The following is an 18,655-nucleotide window of genomic DNA, read 5'->3' as shown; positions in this document are numbered from 1 at the left end:
TATGTTTTAAGTTTGACAATAAACTTTCTCTTTATCATTGAATATTTGCTTAAGTTTTAAGTTTGACAGTAAACGATTGAATATTGAAACTTAAGCAAATTTGACAGTAAACTTAAGCAAATTTGACTGTAAACTTTGATCAGTATTTGATTAAGTTTTAAGTTTTTTGACATTGATTATTCAATAATAAGTCTTCCGAGATGTTTGATATACATTATTATTTCAGGATGTCAAATACATCAAATTCATTTAGTGCAGAGTATGAGGCAATTGCTTTGCTTGAGAAAGAAGAAGAATTTCACCGCCAGTTTGGAAGGTTGCCAACTGAAGTGCTAGAAACAATGACCAATTATAGTCCGGATTCAAATGGGTCTCGAAGGTTTTTTTGAATTTGTAAGTCAAAGTAATGAATTTTTTTCCATTAACTGAAATAGGTATGTTTAGGATTATATTGAATTGTTTGTTTATTGTTTTGAAATGTGGTAGGAGTACAATAGGATTGCTTCACCTCCACCATTCCACCCCAATCACACAGATTGTCTCCTTCCTTTATCATGAATGAAGTCAGCCATCAGATGTATGAGCAAGAACGACAAAGGAATTAGGTGTTGGAATCTGAACTGGTGGTTGCTGAGAAGACGAATGATGATCTTACTAACACCGTTAGTAGTATATCAACTGCCCATGTAATGGTTTGTTTGGAGCGTGACGAAATGAAGAGGTTTATGAAGTGGTTTGTTTGGAGCGTGACGAAATGAAGAGGTTTATGAAGTGGTTTGTTTGGAGCGTTAGCATTATAATTATCGTATTAGTCGGAGTGATTTTATACCTCTTGTATGTTGTTTTCTTCATCTAGGTGTGTAATGCGTAGCCGAACAAGATGTAGGTTCTCATTGTGTGTGATGTAGAACATGCAGCTGCTCATTTTGTGTGTAATATAGAACATGTAGTTGCTCATGTAATGGTTTGTAATGTAGCCGAACAAGATGTTGGTTTATTATTTTGTATTTAATCATGTGTAATGTTACTTTAAGTTTTTTTGGGAATGTTGGATCAATTTTGTAGAGAGTTGAGGAGTTTGAAATCTTCAAACACTTTTGCTTGTTATTCATTCTTTGTCGTTACTGCTTTCCTCATTGTTAGTTAACTAGATAGGTTTTTCTTTACTTTCAATCTGCAGAATGACAAGCCATGGCTGACCCAACTCGTAGTCGTTGCTTGTTTGTCTATCGCTGCAAAAGTTGAAGAGATCTGGATTTCCAAGTGAGCTTCCTCTGTATAATGATTTTTGTCTTGTTTTGGGTGTATGATGAATTATTGATTAAGTGATTGATTAAATTATTATTTTTAATTTAAATTTTGGCTAATTTGGGTGGTGGTGGGTCTACATTTTGACCTACAGTTTTGGCTATAATCTTAAGGTGATTTCTAGTCTAATTATGTCATTAGATGGAGGACGCTAAGTATATGTTTGAGGCTAAGACTATACAAAGAATGTAGATTTTGGTTCTCTTTACACTTGAATGGAAGATGAGCTCTGTTACTCCACATTCATTTATGGATTATCTGATTCAGGGGCTTGGATAAAAGAACCGCCTTTGTTGGAAATTTCTCAGGGGATCCGAGATGGTGCTTTTAGCTACTATGTCCGGTAAAAGCCCAATCAAACTAACCCATTGTAAATTGTGATATCAATGGACTTTCTTCATCTTAGATCTTTCCTTATGATGATTGTGTTGTTAATACTTAAATATGTTAGGTTTTTGGGCTATCTACCTTCAGTGATTGTTGCTGCCTCAATGTTGCATGTTATTAGTAGTGTTGAACCTTCCATTGAAATGGAGTACCAAAACCAACTCTTGAGTGTTCTTGGAACTGACAGGGTATGTCATATTAACCTACATTGTTGTTTTAAGTTGCCTAAAAGCCAATCTTTGAGTAATGTACTTATGGATTTCATATGATCATCTCAAAACAGGATCAAGTAGAGGAATGTGGAGAATTGATCAATAAATTGGTTATCCATTCGAACAAGAGGAATTCAGTTTCCATGCTCATGAGTCCTAATGGGGTGATTGATGTGTCATTTAGCTCTGATATCTCGAACAATTCGTTAGCCGTTTGACGTTGGATCATCATCATCATCACCGTCTTCTTCAACTGAGTCGTTAGCTAAGAAGATGAGAGTTGATCAAGGTTCAATCGTTCATTTTTCTACTCTTTGAGTGTTGTTTTGGAATTAGTAGTCTATTTATCTTGTATTCCAATAATGGTGACATGATCTTTGGTTTGTTTTTATGTTAAATTTGCCTCCCATCCATGGTTGGCATTTTATCCAGAATTAGCAAGTGAAACTTGGACATAGTCTTCAAGAGTGTTTTGGAGCAATCTCTAATCTCTTTGCTTTATTATCAATGATTATCTTTATGCTCTATTTTTATGCCCGTCTGTACATACTGATTGTTTATGAAATGCTTCAAACTTAGATCTACTGATAACTAATCCGATCATAAGATCACCTTTTTCTAGAACTTCTTATCTCCTACACACCACAACTCTGTCGTTACTGCTTTCCTCGCTATTAGGTACCTGGACAGAGAGCTGCGTAAACCCGAACAAATGCTGGAGCAATTCAGCCCGTCTGTACATGTTGACGCAATTCAGCTTAAAATACACCACAACTCTGGTGTATTTTTAGAATTTGTTAAGAAACTAAACAGATTTTGTGTACAATAGAATCCAAATTCACATGGAGCTGCAGAAATAACAAAACCTGAAGATCCCTCTGTTGAGAAAGAAGTTTCATCTCCACTCCCTATGTTGCATGCATATGTGGAATTTGGAAAAGTTTAACAAGTCTTAACACCAAAATTGATCAGAAAAAAGTTTAACTAACACCAAAAATTGATCAAAGTGACTACAAGTTTACAAGTTAACACCAACTAGAAGTTTAACTTGGAAATTAACACCAAAATTTACACCGTTTGTTGCCAAATAAATACAAATTTAGCGTTGAGTGTGTCTCCATGCCTTCATTTAAAAGAGTTGTCTAGCAATCCAATCCCTTGTACACTTCATTTTGTTTGGAAGTGACGAGTTCCCCTCTTCTGTCATGTTCGAGATCGGTTGGCCAAACCTATCATAATCTTCATCTTCTTCCTCATCTTCTTCTACGTACTTGTCAAGCATCTTGTGCTCTAAGATCCAATTATGCAATGCAAAACATGTGTTGATTATATGAGTCTGAGTAGATATGTTGTAAGTAGGAAAACCATGCAAAATCTTCCATCTCTTTTTTAATACCCAAAGCAACGTTCAATACAATTACGGAGTGACGAGTGGATTCTATTCAAAAAATGTTTCCTTCACAGTCTTTGGTTCTTCAGTCCGAAATTCAGGAAGGTGATATTTGACGTTGTTGTAAGGAACCATGTAGCCATCCCAATCTGGATAACCCTTATCAACCAAATAGTACTTGCCTGTTCAACCAAAGTGAATATTAAGTGGTTATATAATTATTAAATTCCATTTATGCAAACCATATGAATATACCTTTAGGAGGATGGGGGGAGTTCATTTCTAGCGTACTAACGACGTGATTGAAGACACGAGAATCATGTGCACTACCTTCCCAGCCAGCTGAAATGTAGGTAAAGTACATATCAAAATCACAAACTGCCATCACATTGAATGTGCACATGCCCTTCCTTCCTCTATATGGGATTTCTGATCTACTGGGATCAAAGCATTTATGTGAGTTCCGTCAATACATCAAATATCACCCTATCACAAATACAACAAGTTCATAAGAATACAACTAATGAATTTCACTGCATTGCCTCTTCTATGTATTCATTTAAGTATAACTTTACCTTGAACAGTTTGAAGTGGTCGTCATTTCTAATGTGCTTTGGTACTGACGAGAACGTAGGAACATGAGGTCTTATCAACTTTAGGTTAAGCCCATTCCAACCCATTCGACGACCAGTAAATGCATCCAAGACTTCATGGAAAGCTCCACTAATTGTATCTCCTCATCGTTGAAACCTCTCACAGCCTTCCCTTTTTGAAATCCCTTGTGAAATGATATTCAGAAAGATACCGACCTTTTCTAGCACTGACATGTTCCTTGAAGATTTTAAGCCATGATCATCTGATAACACTTCACAGAGGCACTTTAACACATGTGGCTCCATCCTAAATGATTGGATGCACCTAACACTCGATTCTGCTTCCATGACCTCCTTCATCCAAGCTTCTCCGGTTAAAGATGAGGTATAACATGGTAGATTATGAAGAAATTTCCTACTATAATCAAGCATCAACCTGCAAACTCGTCCATGAAATGTAGCCATTGAACTGCCATCATCTTCAAATGTCTAATTCTAGCCCGAACCCTATCAACAAGAGGCCTCATTGTACCTAACACCTGACAAAGTAACAAACAGTAAAAAAATGCATATACAATCATACAACCTATCCATTACAACCAATTTCAGACAACAATGTCTATCATGACAACCACATTCAAACAACAAACCAAATACATTGTCTTACAAGCACACAATAAAAACAGAAATTGTCAACAATGACTCGTTGTCTTTCAAGCACACAATAAAAGAAATAACATTCTAAATCAAACTCAAACGAGCATTGTGCATTTTGAACCCGTACTGTAACCATCACTCTCATTCGACTCTTATCCGCATTCATAAAGGCCATGCATGATTCCTGTTTTCTAAACTCACTCAAAGAAAAACACTAAATTTCGGTCCCTTCTTCAACCAACCCTTCATCCACTAAATCCTTTAGGCATACATGGCATCCTGTTAATCGTATCCTCTAGTCGGTGTGTCCCCCTTCACTACTGACAAGTTGTTAATATCTTCCTGCCATAATGCCAATATTTTTTCACCTCGTTCCAACATCCTATCGAACCATTCCATATAAGGAGTCGACTTAGATTTCTTTCGTGGCCTATTAGAACCAGGTGTAGAGGAGACAACCTTTCTTCCAACTGGCAGTGGACAGGCAGAAGGAGTAGGATTAACACTAGTGACAAGGTGATGAACTTGATCAAGGAAGAAATTATCTTCGACTGCGATATTGTTTAGGGCTTCTTGATTAACCTCATCAATGAGCCTTTGATCCATATCAATAAGGTTGTCCATGTCATTTTGAACCTTAGCGGCGGGGTGTGATGACATAAGGGCTAGTGTAGTCTGATATTGAGGTGACATGGAAGGAGACATGCAATGCCATCCAGTTGCAGTTGCAAACCCAAATACATGATCCCACAACTCACTTGTTATAGGGTCCACTCCTTTATTCTGGAAACACTTGTACCTGTCATGTTCCTGATATCAGAAAAAAATAAGATTAAAATATCCAACAGTATGATGAGCTAGTGCTTATAAATATTCAACAACTAATATTCTTACCTTGTTCTTCTTCAACCACCACTACTTTGGTGCAACAACAAGGCCGTTCTCAGAATCCATCCACAACCAGTTTCTTTGTACCTCAAGTCGTTCCAGGCTTGCCAAATATGTTTTTGATAGTCATACTTATTCTTGATGGTTTCCTGGCTATACATCTTTCCAGTGAGTTGTTGAAACCTAGTTGTAATGTCACTCCATTTGTTTTGGTGTTTTCCTGACGATAATTTCTGATCATCTCGACAAATATTCAGCAATATATTCACTAATGGATCAGTCCATACCGTCTTGATTTTACTAGGATTCTCTAACCCGTCATCATTTCCTGATTCATCTTCTCCTGACCGTATTTTTCCTTTACATTTACCCTTCCCTTTCACCCTTTGAGGTTTAGATGCCATGGTATATAATCTACAAACCTTCATTACAACACAATACACATCAACTTGTACATTAGACCAAAAAGTTCAGATATCACAACAACACATAGTAAACCTAAACAACAACTCAAACCTAAACAACAGCTCAAACCTAAGACTATGTTCTTACATCATAGAAACCAATTTGCTAAAATGGTAGTCTTACATCTAAGAAAAATATACTGACTTGAAGAGACTTTGTTAATTAACAAGCCTAAACAAAAACTCAAACCTAAGACTATGTTTTTACAACATTAGATGACATTCAAGAAACCAATTTGCTAATTAACAAACCATAAAGACATGGCTTTGGACTGAGTTCATTCCACTTTGCTAAGGTTTATTGTCAACCTGATATGTCTTTAAGATTTGTTAATTAGATGAGTGGAATGGTCCAAAGCCACATCAGGTTTGTCAATCGTGTTGTTGAAAAAGTAAAAGATATTTACCAGTTAAAATAAAAACTGCAAAATAATCAATGTAAGATCTACATATGGATTTGAAGATGTCAAAGCAATGTTCAAGTCCAAAGAGCCTCAGTAAAGGCGAGATCATTTTGAATTGATAATCTCCCATAACAGCATTTGTCAATTGGAGCAATTCACATGGAATTAATACAAAAATAAAAATTACAGTTTGCACATTAGCTTGTTACTATGGAAATTCTGAAATGCTCTCACCAAATAAACTAATTACATTGATCAGCCCGTTCGTTTAGTGTGTAGCTCGTTCGTTTAGTGGGTAGAACGGTTTCCCTCTCTTCCATTTTCTCATAGGATCATTATTTTTGTCAGTGCAGTATGATGAGATGATACCTATTCTATTTAGCTTAACCAAGGCAAATGAGATATTGTGCAATCGTCCAGGGAGTATTAGGAGGTTGAGGAGCTGAATAATCATAAAAAACTGGTGGCAAAATTGAGATGTGTTGACAAATTTACTGCTTTTGATGAACCAACATTTTACCTATGATGTCAAGTATTAGATTTTGAAGGTAAATAGTCATATGTATTTGTCATTAATATGCTAATTGCCTACATCTTGAAAGATTTTAGACCTCAATTTAACATATGCTGGTAGTAACACTACTAGAAAATACCGATTTAGTGACAGAATTAGCGACGGATACCAATTCTGTCACTAATTCTAGTACTTGGCAACGGATTTAGCGACATGTCAAAGGACTCGTCGCTAATATCCCATACCCCTTGGTTAGCGACGGAATTCCGTCAGGATTCAGTCGCTATTTTTGGCGGTAGTGGATGGCGCCAATTAATAGGCATTAGCGACAGCGGTAGCGAAGGATAGACGGAGGTAGCGACGGATAGACGGAGGTAGCGACGGATAGACGGAGGTAGCGACGGATAGCCGTCGCTAATGGTCTGACCCTTACATCAAGATCCCCATTAGCGAAGGAATTCCGTCGCCAAAGGTAAGTAATACTTACCTCCCATATTAGCGAACATTAGCGACGGTTTTCCGTCGCTAACGTGTTATACCGCCAAATGTTCTGGCGGAAAATTGAATTTGGCGGTCGAGGGTTTAGCGACGGAAATCCGTCACTAAACCCTTTGTCAATATGTAATCGCGCAGAACCCTTACGCCACCGCCATCCTTATTTTCTCTTCCTCTCATCTCCTTTGCTTCCTCTCATCTCCTTTCGCCGCTCCCCTTTGTTTCCTCTTCCTTCCCTTTGTTCCCCGCCGTTCCCCCGCTCCCCTTTGTTCCCCGTCGATCGTTCCGCCGCCGCCTGTCGCTCTGCCTCCCCACGGCCTACTCGTTCTCATGCCGCCACAGCAGCAGCGACGCCTGAGCCCAACCATTGCTCCGACGCCCCCGCCCGCCGCCGCCCCCTTTGTCTTTCATTACTTCCGATCGGTGCCACCCTCCCCAAGTATGTTTTATATTTTTTAGTAATTTGTTTTGTTTCTATATAATTATTTGTTAGGAATTTTTTAGGAATTGAAATGAATTATATAGAATTTGTTATGTTATGTAGAATTTTTTTAGGTTATAGAATTTGTTGTATTATATAAGTCTTTATTATAGAATAGGTTATAGAATTTTGTAGAAATTATATAGGATTTTTTTAGGAATTATATAATATTTTTTAGTAATTATATAGAATTATTTATGAGTTTTATAGAGTTGTATAGAATTTTTTAGAAATTATATAAGATTTTTTAGGAATTATATATTTTATAGGAATTATATAATATTTTTTAGTAATTATATATTAATTTTTAGTAAATATATAGTAATTTTTAGTACTTAAATAATAAATTTTAGTAATTATATAGTAAAATTTATGAATTATATAGGATTAATGAATTATATAGGATGTTTTTTGAATTATATATAATTTTTTAGGAATTATATAGATTGTTTTACTAATTTTTTAGTATCTCTTAGAAAATAGAATTATAAAGAATTATATAGAATTTTAATGGATTTAGAATTTATGTGGATTTAGGAATTTTATGGATTTAGAATTTATGTGAATTTAGGATTTATGTGGATTCTGGAATATATATGATTTATGTTGGAAATTATTTATATTCTTGTGGATTTATGATTATATACATTCATAGATATAATCATGGAATTAGAATTATATAGAGAATTTCTGCATAATCATGGATTTAGAATATTATGGATTAAGAATTTTTTAGATTTAGTATATATATGATTTGTGGATTTAATATTTTAACAATTTTAAAATATTAAATATAAAAATATTAAAAATGAGAATTATGATTAATCCTAATTCTCGGTGTACATGTAACACATGTGACACAATAAAATAAATTAGAGAAGGTGTTACTAAGATAATAAATGCGATTAGATGTGAATCGTCATCTAATAAAACGCGCTACAGAGAATCAAGACCGTGGTTGGATGTACCGGAGACTCGCGAGGGGGTTGTTAAGCCCCGGATTTCTCGAGAAAGTGAAAGAGTTTATCCAGTTCGCCATAGGTCATCCAGCTTGTATGAGTGGAGTGAAGATTAAATGCCCTTTCTCTAAGCATGCATGTAAAAAATAAAAGCTACCGCAATACCGAGGATGTTGAATATCATATTTTGAAGAATGAGTTTGTAAAAGATTACCAAGTATAGGTGTTTCATGGCGAGGGGACCGTGTTGAATCTCGGAGGACAACAGCATGCCGTACCGGAGAATGATGTCGAGGGGTCTGAGTTCGCATCCGGTCATAGAATGATACATGTTGCTGCCGGTCCAGAAGTAGTCTTCCATGAAGATGAGCATCCAATGATGAATCACAGAAATTTTTTAATATAATGCGAGCAACCGAACAAGAAATATGGCTTGGTAACAACAAGCACCCCGTGTTTTCTACATCTGCTAAAATGATGGATATCAAGTGTCGTCATCAGAGTTTAATAAGGTTAATGGACAACATGTGCGAGTTTATACAAGAGATGTTCCCGGAGGATAACAAGATGCCAACAAATTTTGCTAACATAAAGAAGCTGGTTAAGGGTTTAGGGTTGCCGGTTGAGGTCATTGATTGTTGTCGCCGAAACTGTATGCTTTATTGGGGGAAGAAGATGCAGATAGAACGGAATGCAAAGTGTGTGGTGAACCGCGGTGGAAACCTGTGACCCAAGGCAAATCAAAAATAAGAAAGGCTAGAGTTTCATATCGGAAAATGTTTTATTTTCCAATAACTCCAAGGCTACAGAGATTGTATGCTTTGAAAGCAACTGCCCAACATATGACGTGGAACGCTGACCATCAGATGGTTGGTGACAAGATGTGTCACCCGTCCGACTCTCCGGCGTGGAAACATTTTACTGAGCTGCATTCCGATTTCGCCGATGAAGTCAGAAATATCATATTAGGCTTATGTTCCAATGGGTTTCAGCCATTCAAAAACTTCGGGCAACAATATTCATCATGGCCGGTCATCCTAACACCCTACAATCTCCCCCCAGACATGTGCATGAAGGATGAGTTTATGTTTTTGACGGTTTTGGTCTTGGGTCCTAGAAATCCGAAGCAGCAAATGGATATATTTCTATAACCGTTGATTGCATAGTTAAACCAGTTGTGGGAGTGTGGATTCACAACATACGATGTTCATAAACGACAAAACTTCCAGTTGAAAGCGGCTCTTATGTGGACAATTAATGATTTCCCCGCATATTCTATGTTGTCCGGATGGAGCACTGCTGGTAGACAGGCTTGCCCTTATTGCATGGAAGAGACAGATGCATTCACGCTGCCCAAGAGTGGTAAACAGTCATGGTTTGATTGCTCTCGGAAGTTTTTGAATCCGCGACATTCATTTCACAAAATTGTCACTGATTTTCGTAAGGGCAGAGAAGAGCGCAAAAAGCTTAGGGGTGAGAACTGGAGCTGAAATGTTAGCTGAGCTGGATCGTTTGGGGCTTAAGAAGTCATATGAACCTGGGTCGGAACATCATAATGCTTTACTGTCCAAAAAACATGGATGGAATAAGAATAGCATTTTCTGGGATTTGCCTTACTGGAGTACGAATGTCATTCAGCATAATTTAGATGTCAGGCATATTGAGAAAAATGTGTTCGGTAATATTTTCAATACCGTGCTCAATCTCCCCGGGAAAACAAAAGACAATGAAAAATCCAAGGAAGAACTGAATGACATATGTGATCGGCCTGAGCTAGATAAAGATGTTGCGACTGGGAAGTTTCCGAAGGCCAAGTACGCATTGGATAGGGATTCAAAAAGAGTCCTGCTTGAGTGGATACAGAAAATAAAGTTTCCAGATGGGTACGCGTCCAACTTGTCCAGATGTGTCGATCCGAAAAATCTGAAAATGCATGGGATGAAGAGTCATGACTGCCATGTTTTTATGCAACGACTTCTGTCAGTCTCTCTTCGGGAGCTTTTACCCAAAGATGTGTGAGAGCCATTAACGGAGCTGAGTATCTTCTTCAAGGAGTTAACTTCCACCTCATTGACAAAAGAAGACATGCATTGTGTGGAGGGTGAAACCCCCAAAATACTTTGCAAGCTTGAATGTATTTTCCTGCCCAGTTTTTTCGACTCTATGGAGCATCTCCCCTTGCATCTTCCTTACGAGGCGATGATGGCAGGACCAGTTCAATATCGATGTATGTATCCATTTGAAAGGTATTGGTCCTACAATTGATGTTTCTCCCTTCATTCTTTTATCTATGTATAACTAATAGATTCCAAAAACGGATATTTGGGGAAGTTGAAGAAAAAGGTCAGTAATAAAGGCAGGGTGGAAGGAAGCATTAACAGCGGATATTTGCAAGAAGAAATCGCGAAATTTGCATCGTTTTAGTTCACTAAAGGTGATCCGCAGTTACCCGAGCGGTTGAGAAGAAATGAAACTTCTGATATGGACATCGATGATAATGTTGACCGACTTTCAATATTCAAACCGAAGGGAAGGCCGTTGCATGGCAGCACCCGGAGATATCTTGATGATGAAGAGATTATTCCTGCTAGGACCTATGTTCTTTTGAACTGTCCTGAAATTGAAGCTCATAGAAAGTAAGGGTTACGTTGTTATAAAGTGTTATCACATATTTTCTCTACAACTGTGATCTAATTTGGGTGTTTTCTTTTGAAAGTGTTTTCGTGGCCGAGTTGCGCGAAAGGAACCATGGTATAAGCGAGACAGAAATTGAAAGGAGGTTTGAGATTGATTTCTCCTCTTGGTTCAAATCTCATGTAAGTACTTGTGAGATTCGTTTATAATGATTCTTGCAAAGTGTTGGAACTCTTACAACTGTGTACTTGAACTACAGGTCAAAGATCCAACTGTCTGTACCAATCCTTTCATCATGAGCCTTGCAAAGGGACTATGTAGAACGGTCGACACATGTAAAGGATACTACGTGAACGGCTACAAGTTCCTAACTCGAGAATACGAGCAAGTTAAGCTTACAATGAATAGCGGTGTTTGCGTAAGGAAAACACAATATGTCGAGGGCGAAAATGGATTTTATGGAGTGTTGACTGACATAATCGAGTTAGAGTATCCAGCTCTACCAGTGAAGAATACCGTCATATTCAAATGTGAGTGGTTTGACCCCACGGATAGTGGCACACACACTAACACTCGATAAAACTTGGTGGAAGTCAATCATAGACAGAGATGTAATAAGTATGAACCGTTCATCTTGGCACAATAGGCCGACCAAGTTCAGTACTTGCCATATCCAAGCAAAAGACGGGATAAAGTAAATTGGTGGGCAGTATGCAATGTTAAGGCAAGGTCAGAGCTTGACATGCCAGAAACAGTCGTCTCGGCCTTCCAAGACGACATCGAAGAAAATCCCCTTATCGTTGAAACAGATGAAGATCCCACAAACTTGGCTGGTCAGAATGAAGAAGCTCACGAAGATGCGTTGCACATTCCTCCCGTCAAAGATCCAGGAGTTATCTTTTCATCATCCAACGACGAGGAAGAGGAAGGGGAAGGGGGAGGGGAAGAGGAAGAGGAAGAGGGGGACGAACTTGACTGAAGTAGATGGTTGTTCGTTATATATAGATTATTCATTAGTGTTTTGTACTTAATTATTAGATGTAGTTCACTTTCGACATCATAATATATTAAATTATTAATTATGGTTGAATCTTTTCATTTTAATATATATGGTTGAAGAAATGAGAGGACAAGGTGACCAGACAGGTGTTGGTCGTGAGCGCGGCCGTGGTCGAGGCCGTTCCTGTGGACGGTCTATGACATCGTCCTTGGGAGTCGTTCCCGAGGTCGGTACCTCTACTACTACTCCACTAGCAACGTTGGACGCCGGTGACAGAGTACTTGTCCAACCAGACCCGACCGGGGCGATGCTCCTCATCATCCGGACCAGTCTCCGTTCTATGCGGGAGATTTTCCGGAAATCTTTCTTCATGTCCGGTAGAGCATGGCAGTTTTTATCATCCGAAGAGATAGACTACTACTGGCAGGAATTCAAGGTAATTATTTATCTATTTTTAGCTTCATAAATGCGTTAATGTACAAATGAAAGGTGAAACATGCATGTCTTTTATGGTTTTCAGAAGGAGTATACCTGGGATGATTCCGTGTACGGCGAAGAGTACATGTATTGGGTCTTCATGAGACATGCGGGGACCCGGTAAGTTGCAAATCACTACAGTTTGATATAATTTATTAACTTACTTTGTAATTTCCGAATTATTTTTGTTTCACAAGTTCAAGGACGTCATTCACAAGATGAGGACGTCTGGAGCACCACATCACTCTGTGAGTGATGATGTTTGGGCCTCTGGAAGGCCCATTGGGACTCAGATAAAGAGAAAAAGAGGTCTCGCGCTGCTCATGCCAATCGCATGAGCAAGCCTGAGGGTGAAGGCACCGGATTGTGCGCCACACGGGAGGCTCCCGTTCCTTCATGGGTTATTACGACATCCTGGTTTGATTCTTAACTTTATTTTTTAGATTCGTATAATCAAATTTATTAATTTTCTGACACATTAATAATTCGTATTGTTTTTTGTTAGTCCAAGGAGCTCGGTCGCTCTCCAACGGTTCCCGAGTTGTATACCCACACACACATGTCGAGGAAGGACAAGGAGATGCCTGTCCCGGTAGACTCGAGGACGAAGAAGATGACGGTACGTATTTCGTAAATTATAATTACATTATGACACATTTATTGGTACTTAACTATACTATGTTTTCATCGGTTATTGTAGGAAGCGCTCACCCAGAAGATTGTTTCATCGTCCCAACCATCGACCAGAGAGGGTCAAAATGCGAGTATGGATGAGGTGGACGCGACGCAAATCTATATGGAGATCGAGGGCGCCAACAAGAAGAACCGGGTGTACGGACTCGGTTCAGCGGCCGGTGCATACATCGACACACAACGCGGCCGGACGCGTCGAGCCAGACCATCTCATTCAGTTCGTCCTCTCGGATGAGCCAAGATGATGTTCAGCACCAGATGCAAGAAATGCAAGTGCGGTGGGATGCACAGATGCAAGAGTGCTTGCAAGCGCGGGTGCAACAATTGGAAGAGCGGATGGAAGCGCAAGTGTATGCGTGAATGCAGTCACGACTTCATGATGATATCCCGGTACGAATGTCCGATTTCCTCCGAGATGAGGTGGTCAGGATGATGCCGACCCTTCTGCCCCCGAGTCTTAGTTTTTTTATGATATGTATCTTTGTTTTTGTTTTGTACGAATTATGTTTGTTACGTTTGATTTTGTAATAACAATTTCGATTTAATTTATGATTTGTATCTTTGTTTACGTTTCATTTTATAATAATTTTCAATTCAATAAAAATGCAAAAAACGTCGCAATATTAACGTTAACGAACATGTGAAGCCGTATTTTATAACGATAATCGAGGACGTGATAAAGATATGGACGTGAAATTGGGACGGGGTTTGCGACGGAAATCCGTCTCAGTTTGGGGGCTTATGGACGCATAATTAGCGACGGAAATTCGTTGCAACACCGGTCGCAAATATGGGTGTCCAGAGGGTATATATTAGTGACGGAATGTCGTCGCAAAAACCGTCGTCCCATTCGTCTCCATGAGGGTCCATTTTAGTGATAACAGTTTGTCGCCAACACCGTCGCCAAATTCAGTCTCCCGGGGGTCCATATTAGCGACGAAATTTGGTCGCAAATGCCGTCGAAACAATCGGTCTCCGGACGCCAAAATTGGATACGAAATTCCGTCACAAAAACCGTCGCTAGTTAGCGACGGTTCTTTTTTCCCGTCGCTAACGTCTTTAGCTACCATTTTTCGAACGACGGGGTGCTAGCAACGGTTTTCCGTCGCTAACCTCTTTTGGCGACGGTACTCTGTTGATTGGCGACGGAATAATCCGCCGCCAATCAAGAGTTTTCTAGTAGTGTAAAACGATAGTAGTGTTTTAGGATGTAGAATGATTACCTCGATCGATCGACGGTCACTGTCGCCGGCGCTGCTTCCGTCAGGAAAGAATCACATAGAGCAGAGGCAAGCAGAGCAGAGCGGAGGCGGCCAGAGCAACACTGAAGCAGAGGCGGCAAAATGTTAGGTTTTAACCCCTCACTTGATTCGCACATGTTTATTAAGCCCCTATTGGTAATTATATATCCTCCCACATATAATTCATCTTCCCCATTTACCAAACACCTTTTTTACCTTATTAATTTCATCTACTTTATTTCATCTACCTAAAATTTCATTTATCATTCAATTCATCTACTTTTCATTTACTTTTTATTCATCAATCTAATACTTTTATCTAATGTCGCCGAACGGAAGAGGTCCTTTTTCTTTTTATACTTGTAAGTGGTAAATTGGATGATGGATATGAATTCTGAACAAAATACAAAGACACATGATTTTGTGAAACTGCCCGGTTCCTTCAACGAGTAATTATTTGTACATCACACATAAATTAAAATCAGTGGCAGACAAATGCAAAGCTGCAGGTAGCAGATGAATAGTAATTCAAAAAAAGAGCGGGATGATGATGATCACTGGTTATCATGGTCCTTTCTGCACTCTCTCGGCATTCGAGGATACCTAGTCCTATCAGTACAGTAGTTGTATATAGTCCACCTCTTACGAACCCATTTCAGCAGCCTATACTGTCTGTTGTCAAGGTCTTGAAACGCAGGCTGATCCCACCACCTCTTCCCCTGGCTCTCGCAGACCTTGGCCTCAACGGACGACTCGCAGCCGTCCACATGGAAGCTTCGGTAGGATGCTACGAATGGGGCCTTGCTCCAATCCGTTTTCTCCAGCCCACCACGAGTGGCCCAGTCATCGGCGTTCCAGAAGCTTGAGTATACCTTCATTGGTTGGTTGAATGGGAATTTTACTCCTAATTCCTTGCAGTTTTTGAATACTCTTATTGGTACGTTGTCCACCAAGAACCTACAATTTATTCAACCATCGTATCAATAACACAGGAAAAGAACGATAGTATGGTCATTAAAACTTTTCCCAGGAAGTTTTTGTTGAACTTCAAACCTTATAATATAAAATTTTAATAACTAATTCTCGTTATTCAAATCATGAATATAAAATATTAAATTACGAACGTATAGTATAGAATTGTAAATTTATTATAAAAAAAAGTAACGAAGAAGTGATGCTGTAACAATTTTATTAAAAATTCAAATTTTCTTTATATTTTTATTAGTTTTATAAATTCGTTTTTCTATATTTATTATTTGGATGACGATTTTCGGCTGCAATTTTTTTATATTTTAAGGTTTAATTCCAGTCAAATTTAATTCCCCTGTAATAAAATGTCTAAAAATAAAAAATAGTAAGAGTTTTGTTGGAGAGGAGTATTGAGTTCAAGAGTTCTTTGAACATTCTAAAACTTGATTGGAGAGTTTTTATACTATTATACTAGATTTTTCGATAATTTCAGATCTAAGGCAAGGGGGTAAAAGACAAAAATAGATATTTTCACTAATTTATTCCAAAACTAGATCCTTTATATTAAATTTAGTTTTGTTACATTAAATTGTTACAAGAAAGAAGTTAATCGTTACATTAAATTGAGTTTGTTACATTAAATCGTTACAAGAGAAAAGTTAATCGTTACCGCTACAATAAATTAAGTTTTGTTACATTAAATCCTTTCATTAAATTAAGTGTTGTTACATCAAATTATTACATTAAATTAGAAGCCTAATTTTAAAACAAATTAATAAAAATATGACTTTTACGGGATTTTTTTCAAGGGAAAGGGGTACATTATCTGAATAATTTCAGATAGTATTACTCCCTACGGTTGCCATTCTTTGGTTTTAAGCATCATCCCATGTTACTCTAATTAGTACTTGTATTAATCTTCAGATTTCTTCTATTAGGCATTTTGAAACCCTAAGTAACCCCAAACGAAATAAACTACTCCCTCCGTTCCTTTATAAAGATCTCATTTCAAAACGCAACACTATTCGTAGCTTATGATTTTTGCCTCGATTAATCTCAATATATAAGAAATAATATAGTCATAAGTGATCTAGTTTTATTCGTCTCAATAAGCACTTTAATAATATTAAAATTTTAGAATTTCTAGAGTTATATTATTAGATATATTAATAAAATAAAATAGTTTCGACGAATGTGTAAAATTGAAATGGAATTTTTATTTAGGGACTCCTCTTTGTTGAATTATATTCTACGCACTCATCTACCTTTTTTCAGAACACATTTTTCCACATAAATGTCGTCAATTAGGAGTGGAGCTAGTAAGACGAGCTAGGCAATAGGCGCAAATAAAAAACACAGTAATTACTTTCTTACTACATTAATTAATTTCGTAGTAGTACTTACACAATTTGGTACATGTTCCAGAGAACAGAGTAGGAGTGGTAATCTTTGGTAGGATCAAACCACAAATAAATCCTCTGTTCCCTGTCTCCTTTCCCTCCGGTGAACACATTTGTTTGTAAGATGAACGGCTGCCCTGTTCTGTTCCCCAAAAACTCAAAATCTATCTCGTCGTGCTCGGAGTTCTGAGAAGATAACTGTAAACAAAACCAACAGTAACATTATTAATCGATTAACACACTAGCTTGTTTAAGTTTAATCTGACCTAAAACTATCTACACTACTCACATAAAAAGCAGTAACAGTTCCGGCGGAGTCGCCGGCGGGAAGCTTGATATCCATATTGAAGTGTCCAAACAAGTACGACCCTTTGGTCTGGAATCCAGTACCTAGAAAACATTAACATCGTAATTAATACAAGTAGACATGTTTAATTAAGCCAATTAGACAGTACCTGTGGAGTTGTCAAGGTAAAGTTGGGCCTCGGTTTCGCCATTGAAGTACTTGATATGGTCGAAAGCCCAAGTCGGAACATAGTTTCTTCCGAACGGAACATTCTGAGCCTTCTTAGGGTTGGCTCCATGGACGGAGCTCCAGGAAGCTAACACCATTACAACGAAGAACAACGTCATCTTGTACATTGTCAAATGACCTAGTTAGCTACCTCCCTTACCCAAGTCTGTAAAGCTGTTATATTTATACTCCACACATACTGTGTGTGTGTGTATCGTCTGTTTTTTGAATTTTCTTTTCTGGAACCGGAAGTTAATTAATTTAAGCATAGTTTCACATGCATTATTTAATTAGCAATTAGTGCCTGAAATTTCGGCGGATTGGTGCGGGAGGCAAGCCTGCCTTTCAAATTATGATATCATTATTATACTTCCTCCCAAACAGGTTTAGCAAATCGGATTGATATTGAGATTCAATTAGTTCAGATTATACCATGGTCGGATACAAACAGTTATTAATATATATAGAGATTCAATTTAGATAAAAAATTTACATGAAATTTCTTCTTTTTTCTTATATAAATTGTCATAAAAATTGGAAAAAATAATGTATAGAAAAATAAAACAGTTAATATATATAGAGATAAATATGGTAAAATAAGTAAAAGTTTGATAAAATAATAACTATTTGTATTTAATAAAAATGTATTAAAACAACAACTATTTTTGTATCCGATAAAATATATAATAGTAAGGCAAATTTAATAATAAGTCAAAATCAAATCGGGTCATTACAAGTTATCGGAGGGTTTAGATTGACCTACAAGTTTAAATTATTAATTTTTGATATTATATTAGATTTATAATATTAAAGAATAGTAAAAATAAAATAATATTTTTTCATAATAATGGTTTTTTTTTACAAGCTAGACCGGGGTCCCAATAACATGGTAGCCCCCATACATCCATTAAATAAATGGGTGAGAGTTGTCATTTTCCAGATATCAAACCTCCGACCTTTCAATATAGGAGGTGA

General features: G+C 37.6%; 1 protein-coding gene and 1 pseudogene across 1 annotated transcript; one reads left to right on the top strand and one right to left on the bottom strand.

Annotated features, from left to right (window-relative positions):
* The first annotated feature begins 227 nt into the window (after window positions 1-227).
* Window positions 228-2,125, top strand: LOC141247851 (uncharacterized; annotated as a pseudogene).
* A 13,226-nt stretch (window positions 2,126-15,351) lies between these two features.
* LOC141247850 (uncharacterized) lies at window positions 15,352-17,808 on the bottom strand. The gene is made up of 4 exons (XM_073669278.1): window positions 17,622-17,808; window positions 17,456-17,556; window positions 17,171-17,364; window positions 15,352-15,754 (listed from the first exon to the last, which is right to left on the bottom strand). The coding sequence occupies exons 1-4, from the start codon at window positions 17,806-17,808 to the stop codon at window positions 15,352-15,354; spliced, it is 885 nt and encodes a 294-aa protein (XP_073525379.1).
* Between the last annotated feature and the right edge of the window lie 847 nt (window positions 17,809-18,655).

Source organism: Phyllobates terribilis, unplaced genomic scaffold, assembly GCF_046119375.1.
Source record: "Phyllobates terribilis strain yellow unplaced genomic scaffold, ASM4611937v1 Scaffold_3347__1_contigs__length_81525, whole genome shotgun sequence".
Classification (NCBI taxonomy): Eukaryota; Metazoa; Chordata; class Amphibia; order Anura; family Dendrobatidae; genus Phyllobates; species Phyllobates terribilis.
Note: the sequence above shows the minus strand (reverse complement) of the source record. Positions and strands in the feature narration are given on the sequence as shown.

What these genes read in the sequence shown, in the direction of transcription:
- LOC141247850 (XM_073669278.1), bottom strand. Translation starts at nt 17,808, where the DNA reads ATGTACAAGATGACGTTGTTCTTCGTTGTAATGGTGTTAGCTTCCTGG. An exon ending in TTACCTTGACAACTCCACAG is followed by an intron (nt 17,557 to 17,621) that starts GTACTGTCTAAT and finishes AATGTTTTCTAG; the next exon opens with GTACTGGATTCCAGACCAAA. An exon ending in TGGAACATGTACCAAATTGT is followed by an intron (nt 15,755 to 17,170) that starts GTAAGTACTACT and finishes AATAAATTGTAG; the next exon opens with GTTCTTGGTGGACAACGTAC.